At 38.1% G+C, this 26,440-nt stretch overlaps 1 protein-coding gene across 11 annotated transcripts in view; it reads right to left on the bottom strand.

Annotated features, from left to right (window-relative positions):
* Positions 1-26,440, bottom strand: part of nrxn3b (neurexin 3b) — a 238,891-nt gene that overhangs the window by 83,549 nt on the left and 128,902 nt on the right. The window contains exon 1 of one of the 11 annotated variants that reach the window (XM_077586993.1): positions 14,077-14,651. The exons of the other annotated variants lie outside the window; for them this stretch is intronic. Coding sequence (XP_077443119.1) covers positions 14,077-14,320 — 244 coding nt within the window. The 5' untranslated portion in view covers positions 14,321-14,651. Of the gene's footprint in view, positions 1-14,076; positions 14,652-26,440 lie in introns of those variants that run through there. 11 annotated transcript variants of the gene reach the window in all.

Genomic DNA, 26,440 nt, shown 5'->3' on the forward strand with positions numbered 1-26,440 from the left:
AAATGATAATGTTACTGAAATTCATTTGTAAATGCTTAGTTTTGTGGATGCAACTCCACTTATTCTTTTTTAATCAAATAAGGCCATTTGTGAATGTAATCAATGCCAACAAAGCTGCTAAAACAAGGAAATATTGGGCTTTTGGCCTATGAGTCCTTGAGAAAAATATGTGAAATGAATAGAATGATGAATGAACGAATGAATACTTCATGTATTTTAAAGCACACACATTGAATATTAGGATATTTGGTGTAAAAAATATTTTTCCACAAGACAGCAAGGCTATTAACATTCCAAAAAGACCAAAAATTTGGAGTCAACAGCAGTACATTTTTGATTAGGGGAGTGAAATATGGTGGAGAACGAAAATGTCCAACTTGATTTGGAAATGAAAATGATATATAGTTGACACTGGTGACACGATGTGTAGTAAATGTAGTGAGAGTCTCATAACAGAAAACAAGGGTGATTTATGAAGCACCACCAAGTATTTCTACGAGTCAAAGTTTACAATTTTTTGCTCCAGGGATACAAATTCATATTCTTTTCAAAATGCCAGTACCACTCCAACTTGCCAATTATGTCCTTCGACTAGGACACAAGTGTCAAAGTAGCGGCCCGGGGGCCAAATCTGGCCCGTCACATCATTTTGTGCGGCCCGAGAAAGTAAATCACGAGTGCCGACTTTCTGTTTTAGGATCAAATTAAAATGAAGAGTATAGATGTATATTAAAATTCCTGATTTTCCCCCTTTTAAATCAATAATTGTAATTTTTCAATCCATTTTTTCGGTGTTTTTAGTTCAAAAATAATTTTGTAAAATCTAAAAATATATTTAAAAAAAGCTAAAATAAACAATGTTTTAGATCTATAAAAAACGGAATATTCAGGGTTTTTAATCCAGTTCTTTTAATCCATTTATAAAAATAATCTAAATATTATATCTAAAATGGTCCGGCCCACATAAAATCGAGTTGACGTTAATGCGGCCCGCAAACCAACCAGAGTCTGACACCCTTGGACTAGGAGGTTTTTCCTCACAATGGCCAACAGCCCAGACATTACACGACTACTCTTTTGAACTATTCAACCTAGCATTGACAGTACCAAGACTGAATACGTCTTGCATCCAACTAAATTGTACAGCAAATGTTACCCCCAATTCTATGAGAGGATCCTATTGAAACGTTCCTATATTTTCTAACTTGCATAACATTTACAAGCGGTTAATGCTTAACAAAACACATCCCAAAGAACAATTTGACGAGCCTGTTGTTAATGCAAATTTTCTTGTAAAATATCCAGTTTTCTTTGTAATGTACATGTTCGGTAAAAAATGCTGCTTAGCATTGAGTTTCTCTGCACATTTGCTATTGCAAATTGGTAAGGCAGTTTCAGGCTTCAGTGCTTCCTGATGGGACAGTTTAGCAGAGCTCCATAACACAATCAAATTAAATATAATTAAAACAAAAACCAATTTAAAACCCACAGTGTCGTTAAAAAGTACAAATGTAGCTAATCAAGCAAATCAGTTGAAAATTTTTGAATAATCCACACAATATGCACTTTCTACATTTCGCTTCTCTATTCATCTCCATTATTTTGACATGCTCGATGTAGGGTGGCATTATTAATATTTTAAAGTGTTCGTAATGCTTTGCACGCTTTCGAAAACTAATGGAAATTAAACGTCTGTCTGCATCAAACCTAGAACTTTAAATTGAAAATCTGCTCTTTATTAAAGAAGTCCAGACCGACAAAAGGACCACGTGACAGGCCTTTATCTAGAGGACCCATAATGGCTTTAATGCCACTGATCTGCATCGTATTCATTAATGTTGCTATATGTTAGAATGGTAATCTGGTCCATGTGATTAAACATGGCGATGAGCGGGCACTCATTCTTACCAAAGCAAAGTGGTTAAAAGGCAAATGTTGGCATTCAAGTCGGAGTGGTCAGTGCACATTTAATAAATGAAAAAATGTTTTGCATGAAAATTACAGGCTGCTCAATTTGGCCACTCACTTAAAAAGGGAAAAAATTCTGCCAAAACATGAGTCGTACTCAAAAAGATATTTTTTAACACTGTTAACAACCGCAGGTGTCTACGCAATCTCTCGCATTTGTTTCATTCATTCATTTTCCGTACCACTTATCCTCCCAAGGGTCATGGGGGATGGCATCCACCAATGGGCTCCAGGTGGGGGACACTGAATTGTGACAGGCAACCATTCACACTCATACATGGAAAAAGAAGGAAGGTCCTGAAATAAATACAGTATTAGACAGTACTGCATTGACTCGAGAGCTAAGATAACAGAGTATTTTGCTTCCTCACTTAGTCAAAGCTACCATAACATTCAATACAGCATTTCCATATTGATTTGGCTTTCTTCTTTCTTCTATTGTCCAAGGGATTCACTAAAATCACATGTCCTAATCAATTCTTGTGTTAATGGTCAGATTTTTCTTCATTAACAGAAAACTGCCAATTAGAAAGACATCCCTTTGCACTTGTGTACATTTTTACAAATTATCAGAATCTTGAATGGTTGATTTTTTTTTCATTTTGACAGCGTTCAATCCATGTTTACCTAAACCAGGGGTCGGGAACCTTTTTGAAAGAGAGAGCCATAACCAATTCTTATTTTCTAATGTCATTTCTAAAGAGCCATTCTCAGAATTTAAAAGTAAAAATATATGAAAATGCAATTTTTGTTGTTGTCATTTCACCACTTTTTAATCACAAAAAGTCTCTGAATTCTTTTGACAACCTTTTTTATGCTGTTGCTAATTAATCAGTATCAATGAGATGATGCATGCAGAAGAGTAATAAAAACTAAATTATGATTAAAGTGGTGCTAAAGCTAGTCTCAATGCCACAGTGTCAACGTGACGCTCCTATTGGTGCGTTCGGGACTCGGCTCTCTCACTAGTGATTAACATATTTTATCTCACATGTTAGTGGAGAGCCATATGCACCCATGGAAAGAGCCACATATGGCTCCCGAGCCGTAGGTTCCCTACCCCTGAGTCCTAAACTATTCTAATGTTACTTTATATATTTGGGCTGAAAATGAAACATGTTCCCTTCTGTGGTCTAATCCACTGCAGCTATGGCTCAATACAGTAAAAACACACACGCATTTGACATTTGGAAACTGTAAGGCTGCCGCCTGCCCCGCCACTGATATGCACACTATGCCATGTCAATGGAGTGAATATCTGCTTCAATGTCCTCCACTTGAGAATAGTCTGATAATCGTTTCTCTGGACACACGACGGGGGACTGAGTTCATCTCGACTGTGTGGCCTGTTAGTCTTTATGCACACAGTCAATGCCAAGTGGCCCTAATTCAACTGAACATTGTCACAAATGTGGCTGAATACATTTCAAGCCAGCAGTTTGCCATTAAAAAGGCTGAGACTGGAGAGAAAAGCAGCTCGGGTTTAGAGTTTAATTTGTAGAAAATCAAACAAGAGCATTAGATGTAGAGAGGAGGAAAACAACTAAAGATTGGCTATTTATAAAGATGAATGCCTTTCGCGTCCGTGGAATTAACGAGAGCAGCAAACCACGAGTGGGCGTCATTGTTTGATTCCATTCAGGTGACACATGGCCGGGTATACTCATGCTTATGGTGGATCTGAACTAAGCCCCTATTTCGTTTTCTGCTTTCACAACAGTAATCATCACCTTCTTCTAGCAGGGTCTTTTCATGCAAGTACGATGAGATGAATCAGAGGTAATAAACAATGGTCCTTGTCATTCTGTCAGTTGCACACTTCTGTGTGTCAATTGAGGCAACAATAGAATCCAATCTAACCAGGATGTAGAGCACTGGATGGCATTAAATAAATTGTATTTCTAGGTTAAAAAAATAGCCTTTATAATTATATTGTACTTTTTTCACACTTTCTCAAACACGAAGTAATAAAGCATATGCTTGAATCAGTTTTATTTACTGCAAAGCAGAATGCTAGATACCTCAATATCGTGTTTGATAAAGGTTCCACTTTGCATCAAGTGTCAATATAGTGAAGTGTCAACTTGTATTGGTAGCTGAAAATCTACTTGTAAATAAAATCAGAAAAGGTTTGATAAAAGCTGTTGATGCATTTTGTAAAAAAAAAAAAGTTAGGTTTCTGCACTCTTATGCAGATTAAGCAGGTAAGAAGTGATACTGTTATTTCAATATAGTTATGATATACATATTTTTTGCAAACCAATGACTTCATATACAAGCTATTAGATGGGCATTTATTTTAGGCATAGTACACAACTACCGTAATTACTCGAATATAACGCGCACTCGAAAATAACACGCAGGTATAACTTTGGGCCAAAAAAATCTGGAAAAACGCAGTACTCGAATATAGTGCGCACCTAAAATTTCCCGCTGACGAAAATCAGAAATCTTACCTTTTTTTCTTCGTTTCACGATTGTTTTGTTCAAACAAATTTATTCATTAGAATCCTTCAAATGAAAAGTTCCTCTCTCTCTTTGTCTGTCCTCTCATACATCTCTTCGTTGAGAATCCTATCAACGTCCACGCTTCCTTCATCCACTTCCTCTTCCTCCCACAACACATCATCCGATTGGCTTTACGAGATGACGTAAAATCCGTGCGTCAAAGTGAGTTTGACAATGCTTTTTTCGATCGAAAATTTGTAATTTATTTTAGTTATTGATTATAACACTGAACTGAGAGAGGGTGAACTGAGACGGGTACGAGGCTAGAGGGGGGCAGTGGTGGTCTCGGCTTCACAAGATGACGTAAAATCCGTGCGTCGGCTCTACGAGATGACGTAAAATCCGTGCGTCAAAGTGAGTTTGACAATGCTTTTTTCGATCGAAAATTTGTAATTTATTTTATTCAATTCAATTTCAATTCAATTTATTTGGCAAGAAAAAGCACCAGGCTAAGGGCCATGTAACAAGACACAAAAAAAAAAAAAAAAAAAAAAAAAATAGTTTTTGATTATAACACGCACCCCCAACTATTGGAATTAATTATTTTGCAAAAACCTGCGTGTTATATTCGAGTAATTACGGTAAATCGTACTATACTTGATTTTAATCATTCAAAAATTCATAAGGACCTTCTCGTCAAAAATTGGTGATTGATGTTTATGCATATATTACCCCTGACTTAATTTCTTAACTTAGTATTGATTACTTAATTATAATCATAGTGGTTGAAAAAAATACTGTATTTTCCGGACTATGAGTCGCGCCTGTGTAGAAGTCGTACCAGTGTAAAAGTTGCACCAGGCAGAGTACACAATGGAGAGTAAAAAACCCAACAATATATTATTGTGTATCATATTACATTTGATCAGAAACCAAGAAAAGACAGAATATGTTAACGTAACGATAGTAAAATGGAGAACAACAGCCTAATTAGGCGTCTGTTAACTTAGTTTTCAGATAACTATAGCCTAAAAAACATAACAGGCTGGCGAAGGCCAGAGAGAATAAAAACAAATATATAAGTTATACTTGAGTATTAGTTGCAGGCCCAGCCAAACTATGGAAAAAAAGTGTGACTTATAGTTCGGAAAATCAGGTCATTGTACAGTTTTGGCAGTTAGATTTTTGTTGCATTTAGAATAAAAAGTAGATCTGCACTGATACGGGTACAAGGAAGCATGAGAGAAGGAAAAATGCGGTGGAGAGTAAATTGCAACACAGAGAGAATCAATTACCAAGATCTCAAAACAAGCACAGGACAGGGGCATGAAAATGTGCTACGATATCATCCGGTGCACAGCAAAGAACAGAACCTAATGTAAAGTAATTCAATTTTATGCGAGTGAAGGACAGGAGAGTTACGAGGCATGAGTGGCTTTCGTTGGAGCATCAGGCGCATGCATCAACTGTAATGACGTGAAGACGTGACTCATTTCGGTCACACTTTTCCAGAACCAATCTCTCAAGGAGATTACCAGCACAAATATACACACAAAAAAACCCTTCATCGTTTGATAACAACACATCAAACATCATCCGCAAACAAAGTACAAACCGCACTAATCTGTTCGTCTGTTCAAAACGCTTGCACTCAGTCAGCATCTCTCCGTTTCGCAATGGAGATAATAATTTGGCATGATATCAGTTTTATGATTAATCTGTTGGCCTGGTTTTGAACATTTAAATCGAGGAAACACCCACCGTGAAAACTAACTTCTCAACATTTATAAATACACGGTACGTACAAGGAGCAACCAATCCATTTTTTGCAGATGTGTTGGTTGCACTTTTATCCTGTTAAGTTAATTTACACACTGCTTGCTGAACGTCTTTATGGAATTTAGAGCATATACGTATATCCCTTTATGATCAAAATAATTGTGACATGAATTTTAATTGGAGGAAATTAATCAGCAACAGCCATATGTACCCATGTGAACAAAATTGTGATTACGTCTGTTATTTGAAGAAACTTACTCAGTGCTCAAAGAAATATAACTGCTAGAGTTGGGGGTGATTGAAATTAACAAAACTACCTGAAAAAAAAACAAGAGTCGAGATGCAATTGCCCTACAAATACAGAACCTGAGTGGATGAGACCATTTACAGGCATATTTGAATATTTTGCTTAGCAAGAATTTAAAGCAATCCCTTCAAACCAAACCAACAACTTTTCCGTCCAATGAGACTTCCAAGCATCCTAGACTGAGCAGTTCACAGTACGGAATGCGCACAATTCTATGGTCAATGTCAGTTTAACAGAGGCGTACTCACACTTTTTGTCAGGAGCAGCTCGTTTGTCCCTCCTGGCTTGCCGTTATGTTCGAGCAGCTGTGAGTGATTCATGATTACTTCCGGATGTGTGTATTTAAACACGACTGAATTGGTATTCATGTTCGGATCGTACTGCGTGATACTGCATACATCGCTACGAATATACTGTTCTCCATGCTCCGGTTTTGTTTTGTATGCACAAGTCCTTGTATTTTGTAAGGCTTTCTGAGTTATTAAAGTTGTTATCATGAGCACAATTCGCCTAGTCCCCTCCTGCTTCCCCGCTACTGGGTCCAAATCCCTCCGACCGCGCCACGACGTCTCGGCGCGATCGTAACACTTTTGAGCAAGTATGAAAATATTGAACAGAGAATAGATTACTGACAAAATAAAATGATTTACTAAAGTGTGTTATTTGTGATGTTTCTGAAGTTCAGTTTATGGTTGTTTTCATCTGAATGTACTCATCATTCATTCATCTTCCATACGGCCTGTCCTCGAAAGGGTTGCGGGGGTTGCTGGAGCCCAACCCAGCTGTTGTCGGGCGAAAGGCAGACTACACCACAGACTGGTTGCCAGTCAGTTGTAGGGCACACAGAGAGACAGGCGAGTGAACCTCTACACAACGAGGCGGCTCTGAATGTACCATCACCCAAAAACATCCTTTTATCAAGACAAGCCTAAAATCCTGCTTTTTGTTGGTCTTCTTTAGTTCAAAAAAAACAGCTGTGATGTTACTGATTCTATGACGTGGTTTGTGTTGTTTCTATTGCAATAAATTAGAAACTTGCAAACCCATAAATGCAAAACTAAACCATGCTGCATGTCCCTGCCTCTTTCTCAGTAACCCTTATTAATTTGATCATTTTAGAATTCACCAACATTAATTCAATCATAGCAATGACATTTCTAAGAAAAGGAAGCTTTGTTTGCAGTGAACGCTCTCAAGGTTATCCATTCAAAATGGTCTGATCGCCTCTTTCCATGCACTTCCCCTTTCTTATGGTCTTTGTGTGGTAGTGCCAGCAAAATGCTATCAGGTTTCCAGCTGGGCATGGAGCCTTACGGGCGGTTCTGGCTGTTTGTTGAGGGACTTCCAAAAATCCCAAAGCAATATCTGCTCGGTGAGTCTGGGCAAGCCTATTAGCTCCTTTAGCGTGCAGTACACTGTGTTAGACCTCTCAGATAGCCTCTGTGTTCCTATACTCTTATCTGCAATCACTCCACTGTCTCTTTCTAAATATTTCTGAAGTTCCCTCTTGTTGGTAGATAAATAACTCTTTTTTACGTGAATGTGCTGGCACTCTCCTGTGATAAACAAAAGAGTAATCCAGCAACCTTGGCAGACATGACAGATTTTTATTCAGTTATTGCAGCAAAAGAGATGGAAGGGAGTGCAAATGTAATATTTGCTCTGTTGTAAACACAATTTCCAGGGGATAAATTATTTGTTGGTTGCGCATGATTGGAAAAGTACCAATTATCCTTGTCCAACAAACACATTGTTTCATTGGTCACCAAACTAAGACAAGTGATACTTCAGAGATGAAAGAACCTATTCACACCATGAATACACATTTGAAATTCATTTTATCTTGGCTTTGACACTAACACAGCCTGCTAAGCCTCAAGCCACAATAAAAGTGGCAAATAATTGTCTGTGAAGGTGCTTCATCCTTTTGTCAATAGCCCTTCACACAGAATCAAGAATCAATTAGTACGGTGCTAATTACTGCAGTCAGACGCTTCAGGAGAATGATGGGAGAGGGAAGGAGGTGGGACTCTACTACTGTCTGTGAATCATTCAGCAGCTGTCCTCAAGGTCAGTAGGAAACTGTTCGGAGCAAATGCAGCTAATAATGTCCCTGTGGCTTTAATAAAACAGATTGACTCAGTCACATGGCAACACATAGCTTTGAATGATAAAAATGAGAGGTCTGAGGTCCTGCACCTGTTGTGATGGAGACAATAATGAACTCTGACTGAAGCCACTAAAAGGCTGCAGGGCGAACTGTTAGTTCACTTCACGACAATGCCGTCCCATCAAACATGGATTATGACTCAGTTCTGTATAATCGAGAGCTTTGGTTGCTGTCTCTAGAAACCTAAAACCAATAAAAATAGGTGTGACTAATCGTTGCATGGCTGAGGGTTAGACTAACAAAATCGAAATATTCCAAGATTAAAATCAACATATGGCAGACATTAAATCCTAGTGTATGACATTACCACTATGACATTAAAATCATTTTGTTGCTTATTTATCTGGAACGTGAACCGGAAGTTGTTTGACTTCAAGGGCATCAACTTTTGGCAACGTAAAGTCTGTATAAGGACAACATTACTTTTCATGTAATATTAGGAGATTTAAGTAATTCTCGGAGTAAAATTCATACATTTACGAGTTTAAAAACTTATTTGGAACAGAAAGTTGTTCGGGGTCTGCCGACATCAACTTTTGTTGGCATAAGTTGGTGTGATTTTGGATTTCTTTCTTCGATGAGAAAGACTACATTTTTAATGTGAGTGAAATAATTTAAAATGGGAATATTTTCAGATGACGCTGTGTGCCTTGAGATTTGAGAAGTGTGATTTGAGAAGTGTGGCACAGCTCAAAAATGGTTCGGAAACACTGATATAGAATGCCAAACTTACGATCAGTGAACAAAAAGTGTTGGAGTAGGACTACTTTCCGGTCAGTCAGTGTTTTTACAAACCGCTTATCCTCACAATGGTCGTGGGGGGTGCTGGAGCCTATCCCATCTAACTATGGACACCAGACTGGGGACACCCCGAATTAGTGGCCACAAGGGCACAAGGAGCCGGACAAACATTCACGCTCACACTCATACCTAGGGGCAATTTAGAGTGTTCAACTAACCTATTCTGCATGTTTTTGGGATGTGGGAGGAAACCAGAGTACGTGGAAAAGACCCACGCAAGCCTGGAGAGAGCATGCAAACTCCACACAGGATGGCCTGGGATCGAACCCTTGATCTCAGAACTGTTAGGCCGAAGCGCTAACCACTCGTCCACTGGGCTGCCTTCTTGTTACTATAAAAATATTCTTTTTCCATGCCTGTATCTCTAAATATACTATCTATTATCTTTGTTGCCGAAAACACCAAACGTATCGACTCTGAGTTTAAATGTGCAAATTGAGGAATATACTGTTGAGTGTTGCTGGGGGAGGAAATACTGCATCTTAATATGTCACAGTGTAAAGAAAAATATAGGTGTAGAAATCACCTAAACATTAAGGTAATGTGCTTACCATCCTCTTACTTTTCTATGACAGCATGACCAATTGCTCAGCTTTTATGTGGAATATAAAATCTATATGCGGCCCGGTGGATGAGTGGTTACCGCGTCGGAATCACACCTGGGTTCAAATCCAGGTCGGTCCACCTGTGTGGAGTTTGCATGTTCTCCCGGGCCTGCGTGGGTTTTCTCCGGGTATCTAAGTTTCCTCCCACATTCCAAAAACATGCCTAGTAGGCTGATTGGACACTCTAAATTGCCCCTAGGTATGAGTGTGAGGGTGAATGGTTGTTTGTCTCCTTGTGCCCTGTGATCCGCTGGCGACCGATTCAGGGTCTCCCCTGCCTCTGACCTGGAGTCAGCTGGGATAGGCTTCAGCACCCCCCGTCACCTTAATGAGGATAAAGTGCTTCAGAATGAGTAAAATCTATAATCAGGCAGGGTAAAATGAGGTCGGAGAGAAAGCAACAGACTTAAACAGCAACATAATTAAGACAGCAAAACAGTTCCTCCTATTGATTTTCTGTCTTTGCTGTCCAAGAAGTGCAAAGAGGTTTTGCAAGGCACCAAGCTGAATTAAGTAATATGTTACATAGAGATTTACAAAAAAAAAAAAAAGTAAATAAAAGGTCGACCTGTGTTGGCGGTGTAATGAGTCCATCACAACAATGCTGTCTAACAAGCATTGGTGAATTTGCACCTTAGTATTACAGAGCGCAACACAATCCTAAACTATTCCTGCTTTAGAAGAATAAATCATAATATTGTACAAGTATGATATGAGATTTTGCTGTACACAGCACCTACACAATTACATTCTGCAAGTATTTTAAATTCAATGTTCATAACTGCTGAGACAACACAAAGCCTTGCAGTGCACTCCAACGTAACCTTTACAAGCTCAAGAGCCCAGTGAGAGGAAACAAATACAGAATTTTGTAGTCATTTCACTAGCACAGTGAGAAAAATAAACGATTGCCCTTGCCCTTTTCATACTCCCAAGCAAATACATGGGTTTTATGCACTAACCTATTGCAGTCAGAATTTGCTGGAATAGTTGCACGAGGATACTGCAAACTTTTCTGTTAAATATATTATTAGTACTTAAAATCTCTTCAATATGCTCTGTATTTTCCACAATGTGATCATGTTAAACTGCCCCTTTTTCTTTACATTATCATCATAACGTTAATATCGCCACTTTTCCATCCCATCATATTAGTTGGATGAATTCTACCTTCATAGACAGCAACCAGCACACCAAAGAAGCATAAACTAAAATCCACAAAGTAATATTGGTTAAGTAGGATCAACCGAGAATCAAATGCGTGATAATAAACTTTATCTCATAATCAATATAATAATTTTAGCATATTTATTAATTGCAAGGTCAGAAATAATGGCTGAATGAAAGTGAATAAATACAAGAAAACCCTTGCAAGAAATGCAACTAAAGAAATGTATCAATAAATGATTTTTTTTTCCCGAAGCAACTTGAAACAGTTCCCAAATATCTGACTACCTCCTTCATATTAGAATGCATCATTCCTTGTCAATCCCTCTAACAGCTTATAAAGTGTGTATCTGTGTGAACACGCAAAGAGCTGTGCATATAAATGTGTATAAAAACGAAAAATGGATACATATAGATGAGATTAGCAGGCAAGAGGTGCTACAGAGAATTTTCCTGAGTGGCCAAATACAATAATGTTAAGCAGAGCTGTTACCGACACGAGAAAGAAACACACATTGTGTTGTTCTCATTATGGCATGGTTACTCTGAAAGTATGTTTTTATAGCTCTGATTTGTCATTCTATGTATGTAGTCTAGTTTTCCGACCAAGACTTTACAGCAAGCCTTAATGAAAGTAGCAACTCACTATATGCATCATAGCATACGTAAATCAAACACTTCAGGCAACCTGCAAATTCGTCAATGATCTTGCTAAATATACGGCACATTAGTAATGCAGATCCTCTCCTCAGCCTCTTCGCAGCCTGTCAGGTTCATCTCCTCCGATAGTGTTCAAATGTGGCAAAAATGTAGCCCTTGAAGTGTTAGAAAAAAATGAGTCCAGGAGAAATCAGGTTCAAATGTAGGAATCCAACACATTTGACCTTCTAATTAATAAGTAATTGATTGATCCAGTGTGATTTGAAGTGTAAGATGAGACATTAAATTTGTAATTCGAAGGCCATGTCAAAGTACTAGTCTTTATCTAATCCAATTTACTAAATTAAATTACCTTACATTGGAAATTATAATTTAAAAAAATCAGTGCACTAAATTATGCCATCATGCGTGTTTTCATACAGAAAATGAACTATCTAACCACACTTAAGTTCACAATTCAGGTAAACAGGACAATTGGGGTATAAAATTGTGTTTTGCTATTTCTAACGGCTTCAGAAAAAGAGAAATTGCAGACTCAGGATTATCTGCAGTAAGGAAACTTAAATTGTGACCATGAGGTCAATCGCTGTCTAGCAAAAACACAGTTTTGCAATTAACCATGTATTTCACTTTTATAATTTTCCAATTCAAAATATGGAAAATATTTGATGGTTCTGCTTTGCCCAGAGAAACTCCACAATAGCACAAGTATTGCAAATCAGATCACCACAATGTGAGGCAGTTTGGTAGCCACTATATCCCAGATGGCATTTATGAACAACTATAAAAACCAGACTTTTAATTTGACCAAAATGATGTATGAAAGTTCATTTTAAATATCCAAAACACTATCCGCTATTTGCAGTTCAATAAAACTTATTTTTCATTTGGTATTTCTATTGTTCTAAATGAATTGGGAACTACAGCAATGCAAAACACATCGATTGCCAGTTATAGTTATAGTTATTGATGTTGTACAACACAAAGAAAAGCTAATACATTGCTTTGATAGTGACAATTGCCCCTTTAACTGCTTATGTTGCAAGCGGTTCACATTACCAACCAAAGTCGTTAATGAAATGGAATTCCATTTCTCTGAGCGACCATCACATCCATTCACCCCACTAGCCACACTCTTAAAAATGTGCATAATATTCCTTTCCATTGAAAAGGTAGTTAAATGTTAAGTTAACTTGATAAATAGTCTTAGTGAGCTACAAGCAGTGTGGGGACATTAAAGGCGAGAAGAGATGATTAAGCTTTTACACTTTAATCTTAAAGTGAGAGAGTTTGGTTTGTCAGATCCTGTCAGCGACAAAAAAAATCTGTAGGTGTGTAATTTTGTGACCCGCATGAATGTAAACAAATGGGGTGCTTCAGTGGAGGCGTTTTAGAGGAGGTGATGATAATTTGGTAAAGATGCGCAGGCAGGCGCATTTGAAAGAGGCAGGCAACTCTTGTCGCATCCGATCAAAACGTTTCATTTCTCCCCCTTAAAAAATGTGGTACGTAAGAGCATATGGATAGACGATTCTAAGATGGAAGAATAAACTAATCAATCCATATCGGGATATGAAAGTGCAAGCAGAACTACCGAATGATGTGAAGTTACGTCGGGAGATCACAGAGCTATGAGCAAGTAGATACTTCAAAATCAACCCAACACCTTCCACCATGATCATTTGTGTCCATGTGTGAAATTAAACAAATCGGCAATTAAGTGGCCACTGACTTAATCGATACAATAATTCACAAGGGTTTGACGCACAGTGTTTACATATTTACGCATGATCATATTTTTAAGTGTAGATCGTATTTTTTGGGAGACATCTTTGTTTCACTGGAACACCCAGCTTGGCCCAGAGAAATCTGATAAATGCTTGTTTTTATAAAAATCAAGATCCAGGAGTTCTTACAGTTGAGCGCAACTAACTAGCCTAAGAAAATAGAGCTCATAGAGTTAATTAATTGATGCACGATACAATAATGCAGAGCTGGTGTCAACTACATTTAGTTCTTTGGACTGTGGCTGAAGGGAAGGCTAAGGGAAGTCAGTAAAACGGAATATAAGTAAAAAACTTTGAACGATTGTGTATGGCGTCAGATCCTTCAAGATAAACAAAAAAGGCGTCTGCATCATTCAAAACGGGTGAAATGGTAACAGAACTCACCGTGTCCAACTCGTAGCGAGGCCGGTGACCGATAAATGGACACAGGTGGCTGCTTGTACCTGGATCCATGAGGGCCCTGGGAGTACTCTGGCTCAGAGGGGGCAGGTGTTTGGGGAGATCCAGAGGTAGGAGACAAGAGATGGAGGTCTGAGGAGCCAAATGTTAAGCTATGCACCGTCCATCCCACTGTCCATAGCAACATCCAAAACAGGTGGCCCTCCGGAGCCTTTCCTTTAGGGAGCATATCTCACACCCCCACCACTTAATGGGTATATAAAAGAATACAACGTAAAATGAAGAAACTCCAGGGTAATCACTCCAAACAAAATGAAGACTCCACTTGGTGAGAAGTAAAAGATCACGTATGGTGGCTTTCTTGTCACTGCTCTGAAGCAAAATCCAATCTGTATTTATTTTCTATGGCGATAAAGTCTTCAGCTTTATGAGAGTCAACCCACTAGCGACACCTGGGATAAGTCCGTGCGCTTCTTTCTTCACCTGGAGGCAGAGTGAGAAGAAGAGGAGAAAGGGAGGGGGTTGAGCCTTCTGCCAGTCTCGCTTCACCACTGCGCTGCTCTACGCTGTCAAGCCACTGATATCACACAGTGAAAGCGGGGAGGAGGGAGGGATGCAAGGAGAAAAGGAAATAGAGAGGGTGAGAGAGAGAGAGAGGGACAGAGACCGGAGCCTCACAAACTAGCACAGGCAAACTGTCAAGATTTCTATCTCTATCGTCTCGGCGGATGTAGACTCGCTACATTGTGGCTAACCCCAAAGCATTTCCTAATACGGAAGTTTGGAATGAATATTTACTGAATTACTGGATTCCTTTTCACCTTCTTTGGGGGACTCTGGGCTAACGGGAGGACAAACCACTAAGTGAATCAAATGGGAAATTGTCAATACAGGATGTGTGGAGATAAGAGAGGGCTCAGGTGAACCTAAGCGTAGATAAGACGGTGAAAGAGAAATGTGGCAAGTGGGGCAGCCTATGTAAATCTGACTTGACGTAGCAGGTATATCAAGGTGCTAGTGGGAATCCACTGCAGGAGAGTGGGCAACTCTCAGAGGAGAGGGTTGCTTAGAGAAGGCACAAAAGGAGCTGAAGTGTGGAATGGCAACGTATAAAAGAAGTTGAGGTAAAAACCGAGACCTATAATGTCTGAGGCTCATTCCTAATGCTGCTCAGGCTACGAACAGGAGGTCTCTTCATGATAGCTTGTGAAAACCTTTGTACATTGTTATTCTGATGATTATAAAAGGCTTATTGGAATGACTAAGAACATCAAATAAAGTCACAAGGAAGAGAGAAAAAAAACAGGCATCAAAGTTTCGGTTCTGGCAAATTTTACACTTTTGGACAACATTTCTTTGAAGGCCAAGCACGGCGTTGTTGTTAAATCATGTTACTTGTCAAAATGAATCGAGCACGGGCATTCTTTTTTGTTAAATCCCTAACTCAGTTTGAGATATAAAAGACAAGGTGATCACACAAACAGGGATTTATAACATTCTGGGCTCTTGTCTCCGAAGCTGATCACTGCGACCGCTCACCATATATTATATATTGAGTGAGGGAGAAAAGAAGACTAAACGCCGGATCTGTGCTTGCTCGATGACATCCATCGTACTAGTCACTGTCAATCTAACAAAAGCCGGGCTCGACATTGGCCCAACAGAATGTGAGGTGGGATAAATGCTGCCTGACTGCAGGAAACAGTTTCAATGTGGAATTAAAAAAAGGGATGAAAAATATGTTGATGTTCTTGATTCTTGTGGTATTTTTTAGATCAATCTATTTTGATGTCCTTTGATGGACTGACTATCAGTTGAGATTTTATCCCAGCTGACTTCAGGTGAAAGGCAGCCTACTCCCTAGAATGTTCAACAGTCAGCCGTAGGGCACACAGAAAGATAGACCACCAATCTTACTCACAACCATACCGCGAACCTAGGCCTGTCCACATCGATGTCAGGTGGGTGAACCACTACACCAAGGGTGTCAGACTCGGGTTGGTTCGTGGGCCGCTTTAACGTCAACTTGATTTCACGTGGGCCGGACCATTTTAAATATATTATTTAGATTTTTTTTATATAAATGGATTAAAAGAACTGGATTAAAAGCCCTGAATATTCAGATTTTTATAGATCTAAAACAATGTTTATTTTAGCTTTTTTTTAATATTTCTAGATTTTACAAAATGATTTTTGAACTAAAAACAGAAAAAAAATGATTAAAAAATTACAATGATTGATTTAAAAGGGGGAAAATCAGGAAATTTAATACACATCTGTACTCTTCATTTTAATTTGATCCTAAAACAGAAAGTCGGCACTCATGATTTACTTTCCCGGGCCACACAAAATGATGCGGCGGGCCAGATTTGGCCCCCGGGCCGCCACTTTGACACATGTGCACTACACCATCAGCTCACCTCTACTTCAAAGTGCCTGACAAAATTCTGAAGCAATATCTGGGGTCTCATACTCAAACATCCAAACAGCTGAGAATCTACAGCATATTGGAAAATGTGTATAAATGACAGTGTAGTTAGATATACCACTGATTTGATGATAGGATGATAGTATTGACTGCTTGAAGGAGGTAAATCTAAAAACTCAAGCTCTACACAGTTTCTACATATTTGTCAACTGGCTCCTTCACATTATTTCTTTCAGAGAGGTCTTTTTATCATAGACGCCCACGGGCACTGTAATTGTGGTGCTTATGCGAGTAGAGAACACAGGGATAATGTTTCCTGAGCAAATGAGCGACAGAGGAAAGAGCACATTCTGACATGCACTGATTTGTGAAAAAAAAAGAGGAAAAAAACCCAGCATCTGACAGAATTTATATCGTAAAATCATGCACTTTTGCAACCATTGTGACTGTAGCCACTGCCCAATGATCTATTACATTTCCACAAACAGTGCAATAGAGAATGTTGTGTTGCCTTAGGACTGCTAAGTAGTGATTGGAAGTGAAACCTGAGGAAACAGTAACTAGATTTTGTGCCCACATATGCAAGCAAATTACACAGTGAAAATGACATTACATTTTCCTGTGATCATAATAACTGAAAGGTACGTGTGTATAGTACTTTTCCAGAGTAATTGTGAGATGTTTTTCAAAAAGTGTGAAATGAGATGTGATGCCTTCTGGAGTTAATGAGTGTATCTTATCAATTAAATAAAATCGAAATCATTCACAAAAAAACTCACCTCAGAAATTTACACTACGATATGCACCTCAGCAAGTTGGTGTAGTGAGTGGTGCATTCACCGGACTATGGTGCAGTCAGTGTAGGATCAATTCCCCAAAGTGGTGGTGTGATTGTCGGTGCGAATGGGTGTCTGTGTGTTTGTCTTAGAATAAACTGCCGACCGGTTCGGGATGTAGTCCGCCTTTCACCCGAGGTTATCTGGGATACGCATAGCATCAGCATCAAAGATAAGCAGTGTTGAAACAATGGTGAACGATTGTGCTATTATTGAGAGCAAATAAACCTGAGAACTGAAAAAGGTGTCCCTTTTTGAGAAGCTTTCACCATATTACTGATATCTAATTCTAAATGCAATATGCTTATTACTTTTATTATTTGAAAAAAAATAGTAGGATCTTTGAACTTTGCGAAGGCAAACATGTCTCACGATATTTTTTAACATTAATTTGTTTCAAAGCCAATAATTGCAGATATGTGCTTAAAGTCGATCTAGTGTAGGTCATATTAATCATTAAATCCTACTCCTCCCCACTAAAATGAGTATTATTTTTCGGACTGTTTATCCTCACAAGCGTCACAGGGGTGCTGGAGCATATCCCAGCCAATTGTGGGCAAGAGTGGAGGGACAACCTGAATTGGTTGCCAGGCAATTGCAGTGCCCAATGAGACGAACAACCTAGGTTGGATTTAGAGTGTTCAGGTTTTTGAAGATGTTGGAGGAAACTGGACTACACGGAGAAAACCCACGCAGGCATGGGGAAAATATGGAAACTCCAAACAAAAAGGTTGGAACCCAACGGGGATTGAACTGTCAATTTCAAAACTGTGAGGCTGACGTGATAACTGGCCCGGCAATATTTCATCAGCTATGACTAAACTCAACAATCCAAAATATGTTGCCTCAATTTTACAACAAAAGATTATCATAATCCACACTTGAATCAATTCAAACATATCCACAGTCATGTCATGCCTACAAAATAATGCCCACTCAGAAGCACACTACAAGGTTCGTGAGGGCTCTTTCACTGACTTGATAATGACCCGTTGTCGGGATCAGTGCTAATTAGCGCTTTTCACTCGGTAGTGTTTGTGTGACAGATTAAGTCTATTTGGCTTCTCCCACACTGGAGTGCAAAAACATCACAGTGTCATGGAATGAGCACACAGCAGGGGAATGAATAAAAAAAGTGATAAGTCAATCAAATACACTGTGTTTATAGACTTTAGTTAATGTGTACACATTAGTCTACTATTTGCGGAGCTGTTGTTTATCTGCAACTCAGCAGCTTTCACATTAAAAATGCTTTCAAATAGCCTAATGGTTCAACAGATTTTTTTTTCCCCTTTTGACGTTTGGATGTTTGGCAAGTGTAATTATTATCTTTGATTTCTTTTGTTGAAACACATCTGCGACAAGCCACACTCTGTCCTGTCCTTTCATTTCTACTAATGCACACCCGCGAGACTCATACGCTGACAACTACGGTGTCGTAATCTAATCCATCGCCCTGACATCCTTAATAATAAATGAATCATAAAAACAAAAGTGACTTGATGCATTTGAATTACGGTAGAAATATTCCAAATGCTGCAAATACAATGACTACATTACATTTCAAAAAGTAAAATATTTTTTTAGAAAAAAAGGCCAAAAAAATGCAATGAAATTGCTTAGTGTGAACTGTGGAGCAAACCGAGCTAAAAAAAAAAGAAGAAGAGACCAGCAGGAAACACGTCAGAGCAGTAACTACAATGAAGGTCACTTCACCACAAGGGAGTATTATGTTCACCTTTTACCTAAAAGCAAAGAATTTGACTTTAACAAGGACAGTCTATTTCCATGTCCTGTATTACTGATTCATAATGTTATATTTTTCCTCAACAATAACAATAGGTTTGCCAGGCCTTCTCTGCTGGCCTAAAAATATTTGAATTACAGACTGATGTTAATTATATTTTGTCCTTGAATACTTATTAAATAATTCCAAATTGTCTGTAAGCTTCCTTTCATTGCTTTCCCCCTAGTTGTTCTGCTTCCAGCAGTGTGTTTTCATTTTTAAGCATTTAACCAATCACATTTGAGCCATTATTTGTTGCCAGAGTCAGAAATCTACCTAGAGGCCTTCACAATCAGTTCTGCAGGCGTCGATAAAATGTTGCTTTAACCAATCAGATTTCGAGTTGGCGACACCAAGGCCTTCTCGCAGGCGTAGGGATACGTCATTGTTTTCACAAACTATGATTGGCTAGTGATAGAGTGGGCTAACCAGAGCAGGCGTAGGGATACGTCATCGTTTTCACAAACTATGATTGGCTAGTGATAGAGTGGGCTAACCAGAGCTAGCAAACTAGACCTGGAGTGAGCTGCACAAGCAAATATTTTGTTGTGTTGACTTAATAGCGGTTTTGTCAACCCACAATGGCTGAAGGAGGAGAAGAAATGGATTTGGTTGTGGATTTACTGTGTGCCTACCATGCATGTCTTTGGAATGTCGGAGGAAACCGGAGCACTCGGGGAAAAAACCCCACACAGGCCTTGAGAGAACATGCAAACTCCACACATTTGGACCGAGCTGGATTTGAACCCAGGTCCCCCACTGTGAGGCCGATGGGCCGCCGAGGTTGTTATTGATGCTTTTTTCGTATCGCAGCTGTAGCTGCAGTAAAGGTTTTCTAGCCATAAAATAGTTATTGAGGGTTGGATTGATTCAGACATAGTACTACTGAAGGCCTAGGTGTGAAATGCACGGCCCGCCACTGGGTATCAGTATATTGGAAACTATTGGCTTGGATGTATCGAACTGTGTATGCAGCTACAGCAAAAAAAAGCAAATTATTGGTCGACTAAACATTTGTAACTAAGAGATATTATTATAATTTTAAATTAGCACACACAGTACTCTTATCATTTTCGTTTTCATATTTCAATCCAAGTCTTTCCTCTTTAACTCACATTCCCAACAACTGATTTATATTCATCATGGTGAAGTGTAAGGAAATTGCACTGAAAAGTAGGAGGAAGCTTGACAGCAAAACTAAAAATCCTTATTGTAGGCAGATTTTATTTAGTTGTTTGCATCGATGATTTTTGGCCTCATCAAAATAGTCCTGGCCGAATGATTTAGATACAATGAATAATGATGAATTATGGATCATGCCATATTGAGAGAGATCCATTCGGCTTTTATAGCTGGAGTGAGATACATGTGAGGCTGAGTAGGTGAAAGAAAGATGATTGCTTGGAGTATACAGTGTTGGGGAAAAAAAGAAACCATTACATATGCAGTTTGCACTTTGTTTGATATGCATGAGAAATACAAACGTGTTTTCAACAAGCAATGACTGTGATCGTATCTAACTGCAAAGATGCATCTAGAATGGTGAATTTCAAAGTGTAGCACAAGAACCAAAAGGTAGGACGCAGGCTCGCTAGAATGGTACTCTAAAAAATGTCTTATAGGACATACAGGTCTTACAGAGCATAATAAACTGCTTTTAACATCTTTAAAATTCTGTACAGCAGCTTAATTGTATTCAACATTTAATCACACTGCGTTTGCAGTTACTAATTATTCGGAATGTTTTGTTTTCCAACATGCATATTTAGATTACGTTTGAATTTAATTGCACGTGTAATAGAATTGGAAATTGCCCTTATTTGTATTGTTTAGTATGAGATACATGACAGGAAAAATGAAACCTTTTCCCCATTGTAATTCACACCTGAAATCATGGTCCTCCTACGGCAACAGAGGCAGAGCACATTTTCAATTAGAGTACAACAGATAGACACCTGCTACCAAGTTCTAATGAATGCAAACACAGAAATAAACTAACAACACCTACACAACCACTTTCTAGAGAAAAAGAGGAAAAACTGACGGAGTGCAGCCCTCAGCTGTGCACCAGTGCACACTTGCATCATTAAGTTGTACATTAAAAAATGCCTATTCTAGCGAATAAATATTAGTAAATTCATTCCTTCATACTGTACTCTGTACATAATATCCTCAAGAGTGTTGCCAAGGTGCTGGAGCTTATCCCAGGTGACTATTGACAAGAAGCAAATTACACACAATTGATTTTCAGCCAATCACAGTCAACATATAGAGACAAACAACCTTTCACACTAGTTATAACAGATGAGCACTCTTAGACATTCTGAAGGAATACTTAGTGTCAGTACGCCACAACTGAGTAGGCACAAGGGTGCTATGTGTCACTGTCTCTAGCATGAATCAGGGGGTTGGAGAAGGATGATGTAATGCACCGTTGTCAAAGTGCCGGCCCGGGGGCCAAATCTGGCCCGCCGCATCATTTTGTGCGGCCCGAGAAAGTAAATCATGAGTTTCTATTTTAGGATCAAATTCAAATGATGATAGATGTACATTACATTTCCTGATTTTGCCCATTTTAAAATCAATCATTGCAATTTTTTAATCCAATATTTTTTCTTTTCTGTTTTTAGTTCAAAAAGTATTTGTAAAATCTAAAAATAAATATACAAATATTTTCCGTTTTCTACTTTAATTTTTTTTGTTTCCATTTGAAATAAAAAAACAGGATTAAAAGACATTTTCCATTACTAAGAAAAAAAAGCTTAAATAAACAGTTTTAGATTTATAAAAACAGACTATTTAGGGCTTTTGATCCAGTTCTTTTAATCCAATTAAAAAAAAAAAATCTAGATATTAGATCTAAAATGCGGCTCGCGAAACAACCCGAGTTTGACACCCCTGATGTAATACAAAAAAGTGATTGCCAAAATTACTAGAATCTCCCCATTTTAGAAGGGTTTTTGACCTTGAATTGTAATCCACTTCAATACGGATATCATGCTTCACCAGCTGGGTATAAATTAAATGCAAGAGAATTTTTAATTAGCCCATGGTAGTTGAATATTGGTCAATTTGCCCCCGTGAGGCTCTGCGGAAAGGTGATAAAATTAAACCATGAGAGCCTTTGACCACGATCCAAGCTGCATTCTTTCTTTTCTTTTGGTTAGGTTACCTTTGCGCTGGTCCAATTAGAGTTGGCTTAGCACATCACCAGGCATTCTGGGATATGGTGACATTTCACACAGGGTGCTCTCATGAATATGAGGTAGAGTAATTATAGCTGTAAAAAGCTTTGTAAAGATTGAGTCTTTTTTTTAGGAAATGAAATCAGAATGGGGTGAAGTAGACAGCCTAATTGGTACACAAAAGATGGGTTTTAAAAATGCAACATGGACAATAAGCCTTAGCAAAGGGAACATGTTACATGATTTATTTCTATGTTAAATAAAATACAATTAAGATGTTAAATGCTTTAATACGAAGTGAGTCATGCTCTCAATTCTCAGTGCGAAATTTAAGTTCAAGTGCATAGACATTTACTATTAGCAATCATTTAATATTAATTTTTATGAATCAATTATAGAAAGATTTCAACAGTCCAGAGAATCTCAATCTCGTGATTAACAAGGACACTGACCAACAAATGTGTTATTATTTTCTGTTGCATTTTGAACAAATGCTACACAATTTTAGGTTTCTAATTTTAATTCTACCTATTTATATTTTTTAAATTATTTTATTTTATTTTTATTATATTTATCTTTTTTTTAATTTTTTTTTAATGTTTTCAATTTATTTATTTTTCTTTTTTTTTTTCTTCTTCTCAGAAACATTGCCTAAATGAACTTGTTATAGTTTGACACATTTTGTTGTGCAGTAAAGTACATGTCACATTGTCCTTATTGTTGCTCTCCTGTGTTTGCAATTGACTGAAATATAGCAATAACGCCAGCCCCTCTACCCATTTAGTTGAAGAAATATTGTTTTTCCACAGTCATACAGTACATTGCAGAAAAAAATGAAATCCAAAACAAACAAAAAACATCTTCAAACTTCAAAAAAGTTCTTAGAAAAGAAAAAGCTATTAAATTCACCACCCCAAAGGTAAATAGGAACAAGTGTTTGCATCAATGCAACATTTTTCTTTTGTTGACTACTGTTATTAGTTATCTGTTGTCCCAAAATATATTTTCCCAAGACTGAATACCCAAGATGGGTCATCTCAGATGAAAACAAAAATCTAATCAAACTCATGTCAGAATTTCAGTACAGATAAAGACAGACAGCACAAAGCAGCGAGCGAGAGAGAGAGTGAGTACTGTCAATATTTCAGCTGTAGCTAATGGAGTAGTCGCGCATGGCTAAAATAACTCGTGACGCTGTTCCTTTTCTTCGCCGGCTCTGGCTAGCCTGAGTGCAATCCCTTTTGGGTCTTGATGAAGGCAATCAAGCCTGAGAAGGAGCATCTGCTTGAATGTCTCTCCACATTGCACATGCTGACGACAGCTTTAGGCTTTTAAACAGACGCCGACTTTCATATTCTTGCATGTTAGTTGCTTTGCTCCATCCGAGGAGAAAGGAGACCTGCGTGAATCCTTGTTAAGACTAAGCGCATGCACGACACCCGCAAAGACGCCACTGAAAGTAGTCACATGTCATGAATTACAGTATGTATAATGACCCAAATTAGGCTGTTTGAATTTGTCTTAATTACTCCAACAAGTTTGGGTGTATCTAATCACAAGTGTCTCAGAAGAGATTCAATTAGATCAAGTCTATTTGGACTGTTAGATATATTTTCTTGTCGCAAATGTGGTACAATGTGCCTTGGATTCTGGCCCACCCCTCCCATCACACCGGGTTAATGCGTGACCGGACGTTTGGTCGCCGGACTTTTGGTCGCCAGTCGTTTGGTCGCCCGGACCCAAACGTCCGGCGACCAAAAGTCCGGCGACAAAACAAGGTAAAACAACACGGTCTACGCATCAATCAAAGCCAACAATGGCCCTGAGCAGTTTCACTGAGCGAACGTGCGAGTGTATAAGTGTGTATGTACATGAGTTGTCCTCTTAGGAGGGGACGTCAGTCAGGGTCTTAACAAGTTCTCCAACAAAACACAATATAGGTCACATAAAAGTACGGGAAATTTGGACTTTTCTTTAGCCTAATAACTAATAGGGCATTAAGTATGACAAAATAATAATTCGCAGTTTGTATTTAGGGTATTTGATCAACAATTTTAATTGCTAATTATCAATAACCTTCCGGGCGACCAAACGTCCGGCGACCAAAAGTCCGGCGACCAAACAGCCGAGTACCGGGTTAATGCACCCTCAGTGGCTATTCAGGGCAATTTTGAGTCAACCACCATTGGCTTTAAAAGATGTCTGACTTTGATAGATTATAATACAGTATTTTGTGTCACAAGTTACTTTACCAGGAGTTACTGCATAAGAAGATAGATAAAATTAGTACACAGTATTTGATTCAAATGAATAAACCTGTTGGAAGCTATTGCGATATTGGCAGGACTTCAGAATGGACAACATGCACAATAAAGTAACCTATTTATGATTAATGGTTGTTAGCAAAGGGTAGTTGTGTTTCAGGGTAATTTGAATGGGTGACAGTTTTAAGTAAAATACTGCATTTCTGAGAGTAGAAATACAAATGTTTTAGATTTACTGATTTCTATTTTTGTACCTGGGCCTAGATAATCAAGTCACCTAAATTATGTTAAAATCGTTTATAATTCATAATCATCTAATTATTGATGCAAAAAAATTAAAATTACCTGCAAAAACTTGAAAACCTTTGCTTAGACTGACATTTTAGAAGTGAAAAATCAGTCCGCATGACAGAATAGAGACAAATTCTGACTTTCAATTTCAGTGGAATTTACAAATGGCTTCTTAAATAACATTTTCAAGGTAGCATCTATTTTACCTCATCCCATTAATTTCCGCATACAATGACCAATGAGATGAGTTTTGCTTTGCTACTTAATTATCTCTCTAATGGAGGGAGAGAATGGCATTTAATTAGTTGGCCCCAGAATTAGACACATTGCACCACAGAGGTAAATGGATTTAATGTTTCAGGGATAAATGGAGTTCACGCAATAATGTGCAGATGTTTGCACATGTTCAGCAGCCGGAACAAGCATTTACACAACATTTAATATGCTGTTCACATCGTTGCGTGTAAATCTGGCATGTGAATTAATCACATGGCATTAAACGCAAACTACAAAAGATGATGCCTATGCATTCTGTTGAGCGATATGAGCATCTATTAAATTCTCACCAACCAATTGGGTAGCACATAACTTTGTTCTTTCCAAAATCATGTCCTCCCTTAAATGTTTCCTCTGAAACTTTTTCTTCTTCTACATTACACACACATTCAGCATGGAAATTCTGAACAGCTGCCAAATAATGTGCAAATCCAATTACAGTGGTACCTCTAATTAATTAATTGGTTCCAGAAGTTTTTTCGTTACTTGGATTTTTCGTAAGAAAAGGCATATTTTACATTCAATTTGCATAGTTCATTCCATAATCCTTAACACCACCCATTATAAACCCCTAAAAAAATATAAAAAGTATACCAATTTTGTATGAAATATGTATGCAGATGTACATTCGTATCTTGGAACAATAATTTATACGTATATCAAAGCATTATGTAAAAAAAAAAAGTTGTATTTTGAAGTATTTGTAAGTAGAGGTACCACTGATATCAGCAAAAGCATGCGGCCACTTATAAACCATAAAGCAGTGTAATTAATGTTATCCTGCAGATTTATATATGAAAGTCTTAGCAATGTATGGTGAAAAGGCTCTATAAAAACCACAAAAGCATTAAGACGAGTGTGCTTCAGCATACCACGGCCTCTGCACCAAAGCACTGTACTTACTGCCTGACTCATAACCTGCAGTCAACATAGACACCAATAAGTCTGCAATTATTTAATTAGCCTGATCCAAAAATATTTAAAAAAATTAAAAGGTCTCTGAAATGAAAAACCATTGATATGTCCCCATGCTACATAGCTACCAAATTTCAGCCACTGCTTCATGAATGACGCATAAGTAGGACTTCAAAGTTATAGATTCCAAAAATAGAACAAGAAAAAGAACAAAAACTACTTGAGTGGCGCCTTGACAGGTTTTCAGTCTGTAAAAAAATATATTAGACACCGGAAGAAATTGCACTTATTCAGTCAGCATTTCATTCCAGATTTGGACTAAGAAAATCTTACGTTGTCAGAAAGAGAGAAAATGTAAAACTTGAACT

Source organism: Stigmatopora argus, chromosome 19, assembly GCF_051989625.1.
Source record: "Stigmatopora argus isolate UIUO_Sarg chromosome 19, RoL_Sarg_1.0, whole genome shotgun sequence".
NCBI lineage: Eukaryota > Metazoa > Chordata > Actinopteri > Syngnathiformes > Syngnathidae > Stigmatopora > Stigmatopora argus.